This window comes from Sebastes fasciatus, chromosome 11 (genome assembly GCF_043250625.1).
Source record: "Sebastes fasciatus isolate fSebFas1 chromosome 11, fSebFas1.pri, whole genome shotgun sequence".
NCBI lineage: Eukaryota > Metazoa > Chordata > Actinopteri > Perciformes > Sebastidae > Sebastes > Sebastes fasciatus.
The window spans coordinates 7,388,901-7,407,347 of record NC_133805.1 but is presented as its reverse complement, the minus strand read 5'-3'; the positions used below and the strand labels follow the sequence as shown (position 1 = coordinate 7,407,347).

At 40.9% G+C, this 18,447-nt stretch overlaps 2 protein-coding genes across 10 annotated transcripts in view; one reads left to right on the top strand and one right to left on the bottom strand.

Moving 5' to 3' along the window:
* The window catches only part of toe1 (target of EGR1, exonuclease), a 442,640-nt gene extending 433,284 nt beyond the window's left edge, over positions 1–9,356 (bottom strand). The window contains exon 1 of the mRNA XM_074650259.1: positions 9,347–9,356. The gene's annotated coding sequence lies outside the window, so the exon portion shown is untranslated. The remainder of the gene's footprint in view (positions 1–9,346) is intronic.
* Positions 1–18,447, top strand: part of ctnnd2b (catenin (cadherin-associated protein), delta 2b) — a 183,703-nt gene that overhangs the window by 118,344 nt on the left and 46,912 nt on the right. For 5 of the 9 annotated variants that reach the window (XM_074650254.1, XM_074650248.1, XM_074650246.1 and 2 more), the window contains 3 exons: positions 701–757; positions 14,034–14,166; positions 18,038–18,251. In XM_074650254.1, the coding sequence (XP_074506355.1) occupies positions 701–757; positions 14,034–14,166; positions 18,038–18,251 (404 nt within the window). The remainder of the gene's footprint in view (positions 1–700; positions 758–14,033; positions 14,167–18,037; positions 18,252–18,447) is intronic. The other 4 variants (XM_074650251.1, XM_074650255.1, XM_074650250.1 and 1 more) reach the window with 1 other exon arrangement.

Genomic DNA, 18,447 nt, shown 5'->3' with positions numbered 1-18,447 from the left:
ACCACCTCAGTTAATGCGAGAAAAACTAGTCACTAAAAATATATATATTTAGATAAGTTTGTATGTTGTTTAAATTTAACCTTCATGTAACAGGCTTAGCAGCTTAGCTTGTCATTTACTCACCATTTAGCTTCACTGGTACAACTCCTGCTTTTCTGAGATAAAGCTAGTCATTTTCAATCACACAAATAAATTAAAATAAATTACACAAGAAGGATTTGTCATCTATATTCTACAGCTAGGTTGACTAACAGGCCAATGACTCGGTGTATTAGTAAAAGTTGAAATGACCTAAACTCAAATCAGATTTTTCTTCTCGCTGCCTGAATGTTCTCTGATAATTGGCTCTGCAATTTAGATCTGAATGCAGCACCAGCCATGACCAAAACATCCAGTTTGGTGTATGAATATGCACAGAACAATTGGCGGTACCCGGTTTGTTTCATCCTAAGACCCTCTCTTTACCCGACATATCCACCATCTCCCCACCACCCGCTCTCTGTGCATGTCCTTCACCCTGCTCACCTTCTCCACCATTGCCTGATAACCAAATGTTGAGAGAGAAAGACGAGTCTTAGCGGCTACGTATTGATTTTCTATTTACTAATCAGCACTATTATGACGGTTATTGAATAATTTGTTGCCAGACAGCCAACAAATACCTCTTTCTTGTTTCTCTCTGCCTGTCCCCCCTCGATAGGTACGACCCCGAATTCCTTGTGTGGAATCAAAATCAAGCCGAGCAAAGAATGACAAAGTAATCCAACTATTTATTTATACACATACATTCTGTCTATCTATCTTACCTTTGTCTCATTCACTGAATCTTTCCATCTTCTCTATATATATACACCAATATCAGATGCAGATGTTAATGGCCACATGACATTTCCCATTTGTATTGTCACTCATTTAGTGGTTTGTTAAACAGGGGTCACTTTTATTTTAGCATTATATGGATTCTAAATTGGAGACTAGAGCAGAGTACTGGCTTTCAAAAGCACTTTGCATTTAATTAAAATCCTCTGTGACCTGAAAACACTAAGACAGGAGTTGCAATCTTAAAAAAATCAAAAAAAAATCAGATCAGTTTTAAATTAAACGACAAAGTAAAGTAACTAATTACCCATTACTGATTGCTTATTTGCAATTTGTAGCAATATGGCTTATCAGAGCCTCTGTTTTCTGTTTGTTTTTTAGTGTAAATAATCTTCATTCTCTCCTTTGGCTATCCTCCCATCTCTCCATCCATTAATCTATCTGTTGATTTATTCAACCATTCATTTGTCTCCATTGTCTGTCTGTCTTGGTGGTTTTTGAACGTGCTTTGTGGCGGTTGTATTCATACACCTCGCCAAGTGTTAGTTTTGGCACCAGATTTTGATTTTTGAGTTAATGGTATTGATATTCTCATCTCCACCAAAAGAGAATATGCATATTTTTGTAGTTTGTCACAGTTGTTTTGTTGCTGTGTCTTGTCTAATTTTAGCGGAAGTGTGGTTGCATTTAGTCCATAAAGCGTTAATCGATATTTTCTATCCAAGAACCCATTACATCATCTAAGAACAGGACACATAATGTTAACTAACAGTACTGCCAGAAACACAGCATTAGCTAACAATACTGGCAAAAACATAACGTTAGTTAATACTGGCACAACGTTCACAAAAGCTAACAATACTGGGAGAAACACATTAGATAACACTACTAGCAGAGACATAGGTGTGGTAACATTCCTGAAATACATGCTGCTTTGTGGTGCAACAGTACAAGCCGCAAAATAATTTTTTTGACCAAGAGATTTAGGCAGCGATTTTACTAATAAGGAACTACAATGTGTGAATTTCTGGGGTGCGTGCAAGTCTTTGAATAATTAAGCTGCATTATACTGTAGTTCTTTCCTCCGTTCATTTTTGACATGAATGTTTTGTTGTCCTTCATTTACGAGAAATGTTTCGTCATAGATTTTATTATCAAAGGTTGCTTTTTACTTCGTTTTAGTTTTTTTCGTCTTGAAAACAGGTCATCGATGAATGTTTTTAAAATGTACACAGGGCTTGGAGTGTGGTCATTTCCACCGTCTGCAGCTGGCTCTTTAATGATAGACCTACCTTTATCCTGTAAAAGCCTCAAACTGACATCATTTAGCTGATTTGTCAAGCCACACACACACCGGCACAATCTGGTAAATCAAGGCACGTTACTGTGGAGACGGCCTCTTATGTACTCCGCATTTCCTCCTTCAGGCTGCCAATGATTTATGGAAACCTTCCCGCTAACGCGACGAAACATTTGTGCTAGACAGGATCCGACCCGATCATAAAAGTGCCTCATTTTATTTCATGCTCATAAGCACAGTGAGAATCTCTGATCCATATTCAGTCACGGGGTTTGAGATGGACTCCGTGTGGTGTGTGTGTTTCTCAGCTCTGCCTGACATCTCCTGACCTTTCGTTCATCTCTACCAGCCTCAGTGGGCCAGTCAGTCAGCCATGCCATCACACACACACACACACACACACACACACACACACACACACACACACACACACACACACACACACAAGCACAGACTTTTCTTTTTCTTTCTCTAATTTTCTCTTTGCCTCAGTCTTTCTTTCTCATTCTATTTATTCCTTTTCTCACTCTAACCTCGTTCCCACATCGAGTACCAAGGTGGGCTCAAAAGTAGTTTAGTTTTATACGTATTTATGTGAAGTGCTTGTTCATCTAATAGAGTAATACATTTCTCTAACATTTCCATTTGACAACATATGGCAGCGGTGACCTATCTGACCCTCGCTGCCAATCTATGAATGCAAAGCAGTATTTCACTGGTGCTTTTACAGTGCAATCAAGGTTCCTGTGAAAAAGAGAGAATTAACTATTTACAGGGTAGAAGTTAAAGCAGCAGTGGGTAGAAATGGAGCAAACGTGATTAAAAAAAAGTTATTTTTTTAAAACGTTCAATATATCCTGACAGTGGTGCATGAGACAGATAATCTGAAAAATATCATGTGCCTCTGTGTCCTCCGGTGCTCCTAATGGGATCTGCAAGATTTCACAGACCGGAGGAAAACAACCAATCAGAGCCGAACAGCCAATAGGAACGCTCTCTCTCTCTGAAGATTTTTTTAAAGGCTGAAAAACAGAGCCATTAGGAGGAGCAGAAGTGTAGTTTTCTCTCAGAACACTTGAATTACAATATGCTGAAAGGAGTTTTTTCTTAATGATGCCAAAGATATTCCGCCTACTGCCGCTTTAATCAAGAAAATAATCAGCAGATTAATCGACAATGAAAATAATAGTTAGTTGCAGCTCCAGTCATCTGTTCTTTACTGAACAGCATGTAATCATGATGGCATCACTTTCTTCACAACGTAGGCTACAGTATTCTCTGTATTAGTTCTGTATGCACTGCTGTGATATAGTGATAGTGTATAGCCTAATTAAACCGTTTTGTATACAACTTTAAGCCAGCACTGTATAAAGCAGAAGACTCGTGTAAAAAGGAACAAATAGGAGCAAAAACAAAACAAAAAACAAAAGAAAATTTAAGAATAAAGTCATAATTTTTAGCAAGAAGTTATCATATTATGGAAAAAAAACACATTATTTTGGGGAAAAAAACTCTTGCGTTTGTATCTATATTTGACAAAGTAAATACCTATTCTGATCATTTATTTATAAATTATTATATATGTTATAAAATTTATAAAAGCAATGTTTTTTACTCACATTTGCTCCAATCTGTCTACTCCAGCTTTAATCGATTAGTTGTTTGGTCCAGAAAATCTCAGAAAATGTTGATCATTGTTTCCTAACGCCCAAGATGACGTCCTCAAATCCTCAAACTCAAAGATATTCAGTCATAGAGGAATAAAGAAATCAGAAAATATTCACATTTAAGAAACTGGAATCAAAAGATTTGGACTTAAAAAAATACTCAAACCGATAAATCCATTATCAAAATAGTTGGCGATTAATTAAATAGTTGACAGCTAATCACTTAACCGTTGCAGCTCTACAGATGACACTTGTGGGTCTGAAGAGAGAGAGAGAGACATGAGAGCTGATAAAGAAAACAAGAGAGAGCTCATGCTACGACATCATTGCAAGATCAATTACATGGCGTGTTGAGTTTAACCAGCGTTGTCCATCATTAATCAGTTACTGTGCTAATTACTGTGTCCATCAGCTGAAGGTGTTGTAGACAGATCCCCGGTGGTCTGTTGCTGCTGGTCTCAGATCTGTTTGTTGTTTTGACACTAACCAATACATCACTAGGTGTCTCTTCTTTTCTATTGTATTCCAGTTTGCTATAAATACACTGTAATGCTTTGCTGTTAATCAGCCACCTGCAGTTGTTAGATGTCCCGCTGAAAAGTGAACGCGGTGAGTCAGCACCCTTGTCAATTTATTTTTGACTTCCTTTATTCCTGCCTCCCTTTCTTCTTTCTCCTGTCAGTTTACTCTGCAGGCTTACCCTACCTGTGTCTGTCTGTATTTCCGTCTGTCTATCGGGGAATGAGTCATCAGACGCATCTCCATTTCCCCCCACTGACAGTCCTCAGTGGTGGCAACACACACACACACACACACACACACACACAGATATACCCGACACAAATCGCATAGTTCGCTCTCTGGTTTCAAATCGCTCTATTCCCCAAAAACCCCTGACTCACAGGAAATCCTTTCAGCCCGATATAGCAGTGATCATCATCTGCCTGCAGCTTCGCCCCGCTTTCTGAATACATAATTCATAGATAGTTTATTTACCGGATTTAATTGTTGGTTTGCCTGCATCTCGTATTGTGGTGTAAATGTTTTGGCTGTGGGTGACAGGATGGCTCTCAGAAACACACACACACACACACACACACACACACTTGCACACCTAGACAAGTGGTGATGCGAGATAGCCCACCTGGCTGGTTGGGAACAAAGAGTAGAGTGACAGTTTGTCAGTACTTTGTCCCAGTCCACTGAGTCGCCAAATGAAAACATTAGACTCTCTTGGGGGATTTCAGAGACACATGCACACACACACACACACACACACATGCATATATGCACGTTTTTGTGAGAGGAAATATGTCAGTAAATATCTTTCTCACACGTGAAATTATTAATTTCTTTTCTCTCCTTTTCAAATGCTCCTTTTCTCTTTGACAGTATTTTCCCTTTTTAATTCTGATTTAAGATTGGAGCCATCTGCGGGACAAAAGGGTAAAGGGACAAGGTTGCAGTTAAACAACAAGCTGGCTTATTTATAAGTAAAGATGGGAGGGAAAAGTCAATCTGCAATTTGCTACAAGTGCCTTGAATTGAACATATCTGCAGCTGGGGTGAGATAGTTAATTAAAACTTCTTTCAAGAATTTGGTGAGGTCATGTGATCTGCCTTATTCAGCTTTGTTTCATAAAACAAGTTAAACAATATCTAAAAAAAGGGATCTTATCATATTTTTAGCAGATATGATGTTTTTACAAAGACTGACCTTTGAAGCTTCAAAATATGTTAAAGCTAAGGTAGGTAACATCGGAGAAACCGGCAAGAGTACGCTAGATTTTAAAGATTATCCGACCGAAAAACCCAGCCCGGTGTTGCCAACTCTTTTCCAATGAAAGTAGCAGCATTAGCTCCAAAAGTCCCTAAATCTAAGTCGGCAACACTGACAATCGGTCGTTTCACGCCTCCCTCCAAAGCCACTCCCCCAAAATGATCATTATGAACGTATACAACGAACGTAGCTATTGGTAGTACTCACAGCTGTCAATCTAGCAGCTTGTGGAAGACTCCGGTGCCGAACAATGAGTGCACGGGCAGAAGGCGTGCAGGTAGACAGGAAGGTAGATCGAAAGGCGGGCAGGCAGGTAGCTAGACAGGGAGGTATTTAGACAGGTAGCCCGACCTATCATTACATTTTCATTCACAGCGACCGTGGCGTCACGCTCCTCGTCTCAGTGTGAAGTCCGAAAGTCAAAATGTATTGAAGAAACACAGATGACATCATTATTTATATCATCGTTATAGTGGCTTGGTCTGAGCCACTTCGTTTGTTTTCGCATTTTCATAGTTAGCTGAGACGAGATATTAGATTAGAAACACAACGTATTTATTTGGCATATTTCCCAACGGATATTTTGGCTGTTAATCATTTAATCTGCCGGACAACACACCCTAGCTTTAATATTCATTATTTAGACTAGCCCAACATCACAGTAGACCTGCAAAGATTACAAAAGACTTACTGTACTATGTAGCAGGAAAACTAGCCACACTAAAGTAAGAGTTATACCGGCTGGCTGTTGCTTTTTTAAATAAAAGGTTCAAGGGTTCATGGTTAATTTATTGTCATTGTACAACACAGGGTTGCACAATGATATGCAGTTGTAGCCCTTTTATGCTACACAACAAAAATAAAATACAGTTGTACCGACAGAGACCCGCAGATCCCAGCGGGACGTCAGTTGAGTAGGCGGTCCTTCAATGTGTTCCAGGACTAAAAGAATATGGCCATATGTGGCCCAGACCACCTCTGAATGTGGTCTGAAAGATCCGATCTCAATGCGTCCTCAATGCGTCTTGAGTGCGTTCACACTTGTACTTAGAATTGTCCACTAGTGATCCGATCACTAAGGACGCATGTTAATACCAGGTCTGAACGAGGCCCTTGAGAACCACTGCGCTATGGAAACACAGCAGCACAGCCTGAGTCGTCACAAATGCGCTAAAGAGATGGAGACTGATGAGGCGTTAATGGCTTATCAGCGCAAACGAAAGGATACAGACGCTCCGTGGCGTGGGATTTGGAGAAAATAGTAAAGATCCTGGCTCTCCTGGTGTTAATTCACTCAAAGGCCATGAAAATCACTAATACACACACGCAGAAGCATCCAAATACGTTGCATATTGTTTTCTTAACTCCGACACTAAAACAGTGCAAACATTGCCCGAGTGAACACTTAAGCCCGAAGTTCACAGATGGCTCAGTAGTATTTGCTCATCCTGCTGTGATGTTGTCGCACAGCGTTTGGGACTGGGAGCGTCGTATCCTCCTGTGTTCCCTCCTCTCTGGAACGAGAGAAACACACAGCGATGGGAGAGAGAGAGAGAGAGAGATGCTGAGTGAAAAGTAGTACAGCTCCAGGCTAGAGTTAGTGAATGAATGAACCATTATAGTACAGCTTTCTGGGGCAGAACGCACACAGGAGAGAAGACAGACAGTCTCTTCATTTAATTCAGTTTCGCTGCGACTCTAGGTAAATTCAGTGTGTTAATCTGCTTCAGAACATAGCTTCGTTTCATCCCACGACAGCAACGCAACATGTCAACTATATGTTCAGTCTATCTCGGCAATGTTGGAGTTGTGCATAAAATGTTTAATGTATACATTTTTTTTTTTTTCTATGCGTGCATGCCCGCGAAGCATCACAGCCCGAGGCCCCGGGTTGAGTTTGATCTGCTGTGATGTGCCACTTTCTCTCCAGGGCCCCAACTATTCTAGGCTATTCTGGTTCTGCCAATGTGTGTGTGAGTGTGTGTGTGTTTTCTTTTTTGCATGCTTGTGTTTATTTCCAACCTATTCACGGCTCCTGTCATCTGAAAAAGTCTGTGCATAGTGGTGTTTTTTATCCTATTCTGGTGTTCTGAAGCATACTTGTATGTCTTTTGTGAGTGTTTGTGGGTGTGTTAAATATTCTGCGCCTGCAGGCTGGCAACAATTTGACTCTTCCTTCATTGATTCAAGTGTTAAAGGGATAGTTCGGGTGTTTTGAAGTAGGGTTATATGAGGTACTTCTCCATAGTCAGTGTATTACCTATAGTAGATGGCGGTCGGCATGCCCCCAGTTTGGAGAAGCAGATAGCAGTACCATCATGGGAGCAAAGTAATGTACTGCTGTGGATGGGGGCAGCAGCAAAACGTATTTTAGCCACCTAAAAAAATCTATATCTTTTTAAGTGTACGCTGTATTTAAAATATTTTCATTGCTTTACCTCGCCGTCAGACAGCTCTTTCCGACGGGGAACTGAAGCCGTTATATCAATGTCTTCAAAACTACCAGACCAGACTCCATTCACAAAAACAGTCATTTTACGTCACAGAACACGTTGCTGGTCTACCGCTGCATCGATCTGTTAGTTAGCTTGTGTTATTGTGTGACTTTCGGATCCAAACTAACGTGCCGTCCACAACAGTACATTGCTTTGCTTCCGTGCCGGTGCTCCTGTCTGTTTCTCCAAACTGCTAGCATGCCGACCGCCATCTAAGTTACTGTATGTAATGTTAATACATTAACTAAAAGGATGTATACATATACTGTAGATGTAGCAGTGTGTCATCATGCAGAAACCTACGTCAGGTCACGTGGGAAAAAGGTTTTAGAAGGACTTGGGAAAATAGCATTTTGACGCTAAAACATACATACTTTGTCCAAAATTCTCTCGGCTTTCTTCAAAGCCGGTAGTCCAGCAACTCCCATGTTCAGCGAGGTCAAATTACTGTTTTTGTCAAAGGAGTCTGGTGGCTTTGCAGAGAGTATGGATGGATGTAACAGCTTCAGTTCCCCGTCAGAAAGGACTGTCTGACGGCAAGGTAAAGCAGTGAAAATAGCGCTCACTTAAACTGATACTGATTTTTTAGGTGGCTAGAATATGTTTTGCTGCCGGCCCCCATCCACAGCAGTACATTGCTTTGCTCCTGTGCCGGTACTCCTGTCTGTTTCTCCAAACTGGGAGCGGGCCGACCATCATCTATTCTTGGTAACACACTGATAATGGATAAATACCTCATACAACCCCACTTAAAAAATCAGAACTATCTCTTTAACTGTCCACTCTATTATGCAGAAAGTGTCACTTGTGTGTATCTGTGTCTATGTGTGTCTGTAGTTACATGTGTGTGCCCCCACTTTGACCTCACACTTGGAGTAGAAGGCTAATGTGAGACAGAAATTTTCTAGGAAAAGACGGAGAGATAGAAGAAGGGACGGAATGAGAAAGAAGAGCGAAAGCGTTTTTTATAACAATTATTGTAGAGAACTGCCAAAAGTGCCACTTTGGCCTTCAAGTGTTGTTTATTCTTTGGCCAGTGATGTGCCATTAACATCACTGTGTGATGTTTTGATGAGTAATGGAGCTGAGAAGCACTTTTGCAACCTCATTTCACCATTTCAGTAAATGTGCCTTTCAAGAAAGAGGATGGAGAAACAGTTTAGGAGAACATCAGTGTTGATGGACTCGCATGAAAGCTTCCTGTCAGCTGTTGAATGTGTATTGCTAGAACTTCAGTATAACGATTACATAGTGTATGAGTTGAGCGGATATCCGTGATTATTCAGTGTTTTTACTGCACCATGACGCGGTCCATAACTCAGCTAGTTGAACTCCAGCTCCATTGTTCACCCTTACTTATGAAGCTCAGACAGAACTTCCACTGTACTGTATTTCATTCATCAAAAGATTTTATTTCTTTACTTTACAATGTCAAGGCAAGTATCACACATTTAGAAAAGTGAACACTGTGTGATATTGTTGTTTTTTCCAAGAGACTATTCCTTTGTCGTTTACCCTCGCCTCTATAAAGGCCTCGGCTGACTGCTGACTTTACAACCATAGATTTACTTGGCAAACATTATTTGTTGTTAAAGTCAAGATGTTTGCTGAGATTCAGCAGAACAAACACTGATAAAAGGCAAGCTTTGTTCAGAGGGAAAAACACTAGTGTATCAGATTTAGTCTGATGGTTTTACTAGATATTTTATCACTCCTTGCTTCAAGCTTTTTGTCTTTTTATTTCACTATTGTGTATTATTTTCTGTATAAAATCAAGGTGTGGAAGAAGCATTCAAATCATTTACTCAAAGGTGCTCTATATGAGATCCAGAGCATTAATATAGCATCAAACAAGTATCGTCTATGTAAAGATATAAGGAGTAATGTCTACCTGAGCAGAGAATAAAGTCACTCTCCTTCTGTGTGTGTTATTATCTGAGCTTCTCCGTGCTTTGTTGACATAGCCAGCCCGGCCGCGCGTGACCCGCTGGCTAGCTCACGCCGCTCTGCACTGCTCTCATACGGCGATTACAGCTGATAACACCGCCCCAACTGACGGCGCCGTTGCGGAAGCGTAGCACCCACCTTTCGGTTCCCCCTCAACACTGCTAACACTGTTAGCTCTGTCAGCACTGTTAGCACCGTTGACTACGAGCCGCCGGATCAGCCGTCGCCATGTTGAGAGCCGTGCGGAGACAATAGAAATGCTCTCAATCTTGCATTTAGTACCTAACATATGCCGCGTTTTTTGCGCCCTCAAATCCATTGTTGTCAATGTAGGCGCACGGGAGCACCTTTTTTTTCAGGGCGCAACAGCTGTGTTAATTTCAGGGCAGCTGAATTTAACTTTTGGAACGCTGCAGCGTGTACCGCATGTCATGTGACGAGGAACAACTAATCACAGCTGGCAGATATCTTTTATTTTCTTCTTTAAATATCAGTCTGCAGTAAATATATGGAGAAGTTAATCATTTTAGAGCTGTACAACTGTCCCACACACTATTTTACTGGCTTCACCTTGTCTGTCCGAGAACGTCACAACATCCGGTAGAAAGGTCAGCCAAACTGTCACAAAGAAATCGAGCAGCAGAGTTATTGTGGGGGTTTTACGGTGCTGGAAATCCATTTATCTTTGTTTTGACTTTGTTTAGTTTAGTCAGTGAGGCTTTTATTGCGAATTTACCGCAACTTCATTATCGTCATTGCAGCGTGCAGGTTTTGGTTGCTTAGTAACGTCAGGCGCGACAGGAGCACAACCTCCAAAGCTAGTATGAAGAAGCAAATGTATTCAAGTACAGTATAAACACTTAAGTGGTGACATCTCCTGTTGCACTTCTCCTATAGTCTTTTTATAACTTAATACAATTATACACTTGTTTTTTGACCCGGTTGATCAGTTTAACCCTTTCAGTTCATTACATAAGCAGTAGAATCTATCTGATAAGTAAAGTCATCTGGTTTACTAGTTATTAAAGAAGCATCATGTCTACAGGCGTTGTTATCGCTGGTGTCCCACTTTCTAATTATAATATATATTAAAAAAAACACATACACACACATCTGACAGCTCACTCAGCCGTAACGTTAGATGTCCTATCGGCCAATTAACCCACAGGGTGACCTAAGCAAGGTTATGTCATCTCTGATCATATTTATCGTGGCACAATCCTACTGTACGTGCACAACAGCATTATGTATGTTAATGTTGTGACAGTGCATGTGTGGAGCAAGAGTCAGAGAGAGACACTGAGATAAGAGTGTAAAAAAATTGTAGAAGAAAATTGTTAAAGAGAGGGAGGATTTCAAAGAGAGAGAAAATAACCTTTGAAATAATTCTCTCTTCAATTTCCCCATTTTTCAAACACTGGGTTTATCCCATTGGCCCATTGTGAAACTCAGAGACAAAAGCTTTCTAATCATGGCTCTTCTGCACTGCCTTTGATGGCTGGGTGTGTACGCAAGTCAATGAATGTGTGTGTGTGTGTGTGTGTGTGTGTGTTTGACTACTATATAAGTGTGTGTGTGCGCGTGTGTGCTCTAAGCTGCATATTGAGTTGTCCTAGGGCACTCAGTTGTGTTCATGTGTGTTTGTATCTGTCGTGCGTGCATGTGTTTATGTTAGATTAGACTGAACTGAGATCATCTCCACGGGGACGCGGGGTTGTTGCTGCATCAAGAATAAGATACATCAAAGAGAAATGGACGCTACATACGAGCAGAGCAAACAGGGCTTCTATATGCAGCCCAAAACTTCTCACAGCTGTCAGAAAAAAATAGGGGCTATCAATCGATTCAAATTTTTATTTATTTATTTAATCGCACATTTTTTATCTGTTCAAAATTTACCTTAAAGGGAGATTTGTCAAGTATTTAATACCCTTATCAACATGGGAGTGGGCAAATATGCTTGCTTTATTTAAATGTATGTTTATATTTATTATTGTAAATCAATTAACATCACAAAACGATGACAAATATTGTCCAGAAACCCTCGGAGGGAATTGCATTTAGCATAAAACAATATGCTCAAATCATATTGTTTTGATTGGCAAACTGCAGCCCAACAGGCAACAACAACTGTCAGTGTGTCAGTGTGCTGACTTGACTATGACTTGCCCCAAACTGTGATTATCATAAAGTGGGCATGTCTGTAAAGGGGAGACTTGTGGGTATCCATAGAACCCATTTTCATTCACATATCTTGAGGTCAGAGGTCAAGGGACCCCTTTGAAAATAGCTATGACAGTTTTTCCTCGACAAAATTTAGCCTAAGTTTGGAGCGTTATTTAGCCTCCTTCATGACAAGTTAGTATGACATGGTTGGTATCAGTGGATTCCTTATGTTATCTTTCTAGTTTTATATGATACTAGTATCTTCACTCTAGCTTTAAAACTGATCCCGCTACAACCTAAAAATCACAAGTTGTGTTAATGCGTTAAAGAAATTAGTGGCGTTTAGACAAATTTGCATTAACGCGTTATTATCACGTTAACTTTGACAGCCCTAAAAAAAAAAATCAAATCAAAATGTGAAAAAAGAGTGGATTTAAAAGTATAAACTTAATGTGGAGAAAGTATGAAACGTAGTAGAGCACAGTGAAGCTAATTCATAGCAACATTAATATCCAGAAAGTACCATCTCTTTCTTTCTCCGGGTTCATAGTCGACAATGTTAAATCACATCTGGGAATAAAACTTTGCCCCGAACAAAAAAGGGGGGAGAAAAAAAAAAAGATCTGGCCCCAGTTTCAGTTGTTCCCTAGAAACCACCGCTGTCAAGGAAACGTGATATTCCGTTGCTCTTGGCGACAGATAATCTACATCGATAAGCCCCCCCCCCTCTTCTTCTCCCTTCATCTCTCTCTCTCTCTCTGATCCCTCGCTCACCGTGACTTCATTCTCTCACATCGCATCTTTCTCACGTTAATCATCTGTGTTTCTTCTTTCACACACACACCCTTACACACACGTATAGGGTTAGTGAGCTTAGTGTGTGTGTGTGTGTGTGTGTGTGTGTGTGTGTGTGTGTGTGTGTGTGTGTGTGTGTGTGTGTGTGTGTGTGTGTGTGTGTGTGTGTGTGTGTGTGCGTGCGTGCGTGCGTGTGTGTGTGTGTGTGTGTGTGTCTATGCCTAAAGCCTGCCTTTAGGCAAAAGTACTGGTAGACCCTGGTTACCAAACCAAAGCAGCTGGGGCAGTGAGAGGAAAGGATTCATCCCAGCAGGAGGAAGCTCTTACAGTGCGTCCAAGATGCTGCTTCTGTTAATCGCCTTCCTGACAATGCATTCAAATGGTCTCCTATGTGTCATATGTGCCAACTCTCAATAGAAATTGATGAAGAAGACTTGGACATATTTCTGCCTCAAAGCTCATGATTGTTAATTAAGTCTTTATTGATCCCCAGAGGGGAAGTTCAAGTGTTGCAGCGGCAACACTGGCAGACAGTAAATACAAAGTTGAATTGTGAGGGTTTCTGGACAATATTCGTCATTGTTTTGTGTTGTTAATTGATTTCCAGTCATAAATATATATATAGATTTGCATAAAGCAAGCATATTTGCCCACTCTCATGTTGATAAGAGTATTAAATACTTGACAAATCTCCCTTTAAGGTACATTTTGAACAGATAAAAAATGCACGATTAATTTGCAATTAATCACGATTAAATATTTTAATCGATTGACATCCCGAATAAATATACAAATCTGTGTAATTAAACACATTTTATTTGAATTAAATATAATGTGCCTTTCTTTGTTTTCTCTTTCTTTTGATTCATCTCCAACCTCTCATTTCTGTCTCTCTTCCTTTTTCTCTGGTGAGCATTTTAAATCAGCGTTACAGTGGAGAGACGAGCTGTCTGGTAACGGGTTCCAGCTACACACACTCACACTCACGCTGGCACACGCACAAATCTGTCTCTGCACACATCTCACAACAGGCTGTATTTTTCTCTCTGTGTGTGTCTCCGTAGGGAGTTTGGCTGGAGGGATCCAGAGCTGCCGGAGGTGATCCAGATGTTGCAGCATCAGTTCCCATCAGTCCAGTCCAACGCTGCTGCCTACCTCCAGCACCTCTGCTTTGGAGACAACAAGATCAAATCTGAGGTATTGATCTCTGAGGACACCAAGAGAGAGAGAGAGAGAGGGCATACAGACAGACGGTTGCCTTCCAAAACTCTGATTGGCCTTAACTCACCCTGTCGCTTATATATACAAACAGACACACATGCAGGCATACTTTATTCAGAGTTGGTGGCTTCCAGTCAAGAGTTTAATCAGAACACACACAAAAACATACTCTCCTACTATTTCCTCTAGTACGCTAGATAGGAATGCAGATACTGCCTTGTTTGATTTCTCTGCTGAAGTTTTGAAAGTTCAACTGAACATTGTTCTTGGAAAGGTACGCTGCTGTTGAGGTTTTCAAGTGGGATTTTTCGGTGCTTCGAGTACCACAGGCGGGATTCCAGGGGGGGACAAGGGTGCTTAACAACGAGCGAGTGGGTGGGTTTGTGTGCTGGCCTTGAAATGTTTTTTTGATGGTCCTGCAACAGACCAATGGAGAAATAATACAACAACATTTTCACAGTGCTTTTTTTTTTGCCATTGGGTGCGCGAGCCAGTCGCAATCACGTTAATGACAGAGAATTTGTGGGTGCGCGCACACGATCGCGAGGACTGAAGAACCACGCAGCAGGTCTTTCTCATTATGTATCTGCCATATAAATCCAGCAATGTACGCATAAATGCCAAAAATTTGAAAAACCTTGATTAACCGGCATTTGGCAGAGATCAAGAAGGCTTTATGCCTCGTTTCCACATAGCTCTGTGTACTTATGAGTCACCTGGAAGTTCATTCATTCCTATGGAAACCTCCGTGGTCTTCGATGTGTTTGAAACTCCTCCTTTCGTTTTTTTGTTTTTTTTCGGTACGTAAATTTGCCCGCAGTACGTTGAAAAAATTTAACTTTTGCAGCAGATTACAAACAGACTGTATGCACTGTTTAGTCAGGTAAACTTGTGTGCTCTCCTCTCCAAGTTTGATGTCACGAAATAACAGTAACGTTAAGGTTGCTGTGCATCTCTCTCTCCGGTCTGTCAAAAGTGAGGGTGAAATACAATTATCTAATACATTTGATAAACGGCAACTGGCAGCGGTGTTTATAGACTCAACTCAGACAAGAAGATAACCGCGCCACACGCGAACACGCGTTCATATGCACATGCACAAAATGAAACTCGCGCTTTCCAGCAGCAACCTTAACACACATCTTTTTAAACCAAGACAGTAATCATCTAATCACTCAGTCAAGGTTTAGTCACAACTCTGGACTAATATAAGATGGATTGACTATTGATTAAATATTGGATTTAAAATGTTGTTTAGCTGGGCAAACTGGACAATATGGATGCACATATCTCAACAAATAATAACCATCAAGTATTCAGCTGAGCCATAGCATAAATAATATTTTATATTTGAACATGTATCAAAGGGAACCTGGAGGAGCCAGTTTGAGTGGGCCATATACCGCTGATTAAATTAATAATAACATTGTTATCTATAATTTACAGCTGCTAAACAGCCATAGCCTATAGGCTTATGTTTACGTTGTATAATATTATGAGGACTGGACTAATTACCAGGCAGCAGAGCCAAAACTCCACATTTTATATTTTCTACAATTTCCTATTTATGTTAATATTAATATTCACTTATCTTAAGATTCTATAGCAAATGTTTTTAAAAGAGGATTGTAGCGGGAGCACTTGGTCAAGACCAGCTCTGTATGCAACCATACCCAACTATTAGCTAATGTTGGAGTGAATTGTCTGTAGCCCCGTCACTGAGTAAGTCTCTCTCAGTTTACCTATATGTGTTTAGTAGAGAGAGAGCGCATTTAAGATGTCTGTATTGAAGGGAAACTCAGCTGTCTGAGCTCCACCAAACTCCACATTAGACGGCATTAACTCCTCATTAGGCACACTTAACCCAACTCTGAGTGCAGCCTTGTTTCTTGCAGTCTATCCTTCTGTCCTTTCGAGCCGTCGTCACTCAGCGTCTCTGTTCCGTTCGTCTCTTCAATGTCAACTCAATTCAGCTCAATTCCGCGTTATTAATCCCCATGGAGACGATGGATTTGAGAGCAAACAAAGTTCTTTAAACAGCAATCAGCCAACAGGCATAAATGATAGAGTGAGAGAGAGAGAGAGAGATGGATGGAAGAGAAAGACGACTGATGTTGATATTGTGTTGAAGAATAAAGTATGTTCGGTGTATTAGAGCGAGGCTGCCAGAACTACAACACACAGGCCAGATAGTGGTTTGCCCTTGAGAGAGAGATGCCTGAATGGTGAAATAATAGACAGGATGTTGAGGGATATGTATCCAGTATGGCCCACTGCCTGTTCAGTCTCTTAGCACCGGATGCACCGGAAAGAATATTTTATTGTGTGCCTGATTTATTCTGTTAGTTGTTATATCCCTGCTTCTGTGTCAGTAAAGCAAGACTAGACGATACTAGATAAGACAATTAACTGACAATAAATCGATTCATTGTTTTTATACATTTCTGTTCTGTTTTTTCTCTATCTCTTATTAAGTCACTCCCTTTGGGTTTTCCAGACAAAATACACAGTTGGAAGACGATCCCTTGGAGTATTGGATCTTGTGATGAGCATTTTTTCCGTCATTTTACAGATAAACAATACTTCTGATTAACCCAAAACGATGATAACTAATTAATAGATTAATCAATATTAAAATAGTCATTATTTGCGGCCCTTTGCTAAGACAAATTCCTCTTCATTTGTTTCCTTGTCAAGTGAGATAAAGCAGTCATTATTCTGCTGATTGTAATGTTTAGATTTAATTAGTGCAGTCCCCGTTTGCAGCGCGTCCCCCCTCGGAGCGAGCCGATTGCTTGCAGCGTTCTCGAGAAGCGCTCATTGATCATTGACTCCAAGGAAGTGAAGAAAGGTTATCTAATATGTTATATAATCTTTCCACATAGCTCTGTGTACATATGCGAGTCATCCAGAAGTTCATTCAGTCCTATGGGAACCTCCCTGATCTCCTAATAACGGACACAAAACAAAATCTGCAGCAAAGGTGAACTGCAGTCAATGAGCCACCGTCTGAAGCCTCGCCTCCCGCTGCTGAACAGAGCGCTGTTCGCTTGTTTATTCAGTTCATTAATATTAAATGTGTCAGGCGTCCAAATTGCTCCAACTTTGACACTGCACATCCATTGGTCCCCAACAATACACCCGACAGGTGTGAAGTAGATCGGATGGACGGTTCTTGAGATATGTGAAGGACACACACACACATACACACATAGGCCTACATACAGACAGACAGAGATTTATTGCTTCATAGTTAGATTGCAGATTGATTTTCTTTTAACATAACCCAGTCATTACAGGGTCTGTTACTTGAGGATCTAACATTTAGTTTCTAAATAATCAGTTTCCAGTTTGATCTTGTCATCCAAAGTGAATCAGCTGTAACAGGCTTCATGCTGGCGTACCTTTATCTGGAGTACAAAAGACACAATGCACAACCGCCTTGCCTCTGTGCAGTCTCACTTCACTAAAACGTCTCTTGTTTTTACAGAAAGCAGGCAGTCTGCCCTACATTTTCTCTTTGTCTAGACGGAGGAAAGCGGGGAGGGCTGCAGACAACTTAGAGGGGTGGTGGGACAGAAAGTGAAGTGGCTGGCATTTAAATACATCTTGCATCATCCGTTTATTTAGAAGTGTTGAAACAGTAGAAATTAATATTTACATGATAACATTCTCTCCAACCACAGCATCAAAAGTGGGAAAATATTTCCTCTAGTTGTAAACAAGCTCTATTGTTTATACACCAACCTTTACTGTTGTTTGACACAACTATACGGAAACTCTTCTATTAATTCAGAATTTTTAGCTGCTGTCCCCCTTAATTCCGTCCTCCCTCCTCCGTCTTCAGATTCGGCGGCAGGGCGGCATCCAGCTGCTGGTGGACTTGTTGGACCACCGGATGACCGACGTGCACCGCAGCGCCTGCGGCGCGCTGAGGAACTTGGTGTACGGCAAGGCCAACGACGACAACAAGATCGCCCTGAAGAACTGCGGAGGCATACCAGCTCTAGTGCGACTGCTCCGGAAGACCACTGACGTGGAGATCCGAGAGCTGCTCACAGGTAAAAAACTATTTACAAACTCTCTTTGATGTTACTGAATGTTGCAGCGCGGATCGAGATCACAGTATTTCCCTGGAATTTTTTCCACATTCTCCTGCCTTTTCCTGGGAAAACTACCTCAGGGAAGCAGGAATTATTACCTCCGCCAAGGCAGAAGGCCTAGGAAGGAGGTTATATTTTCTCCGGCGTTGGTTTG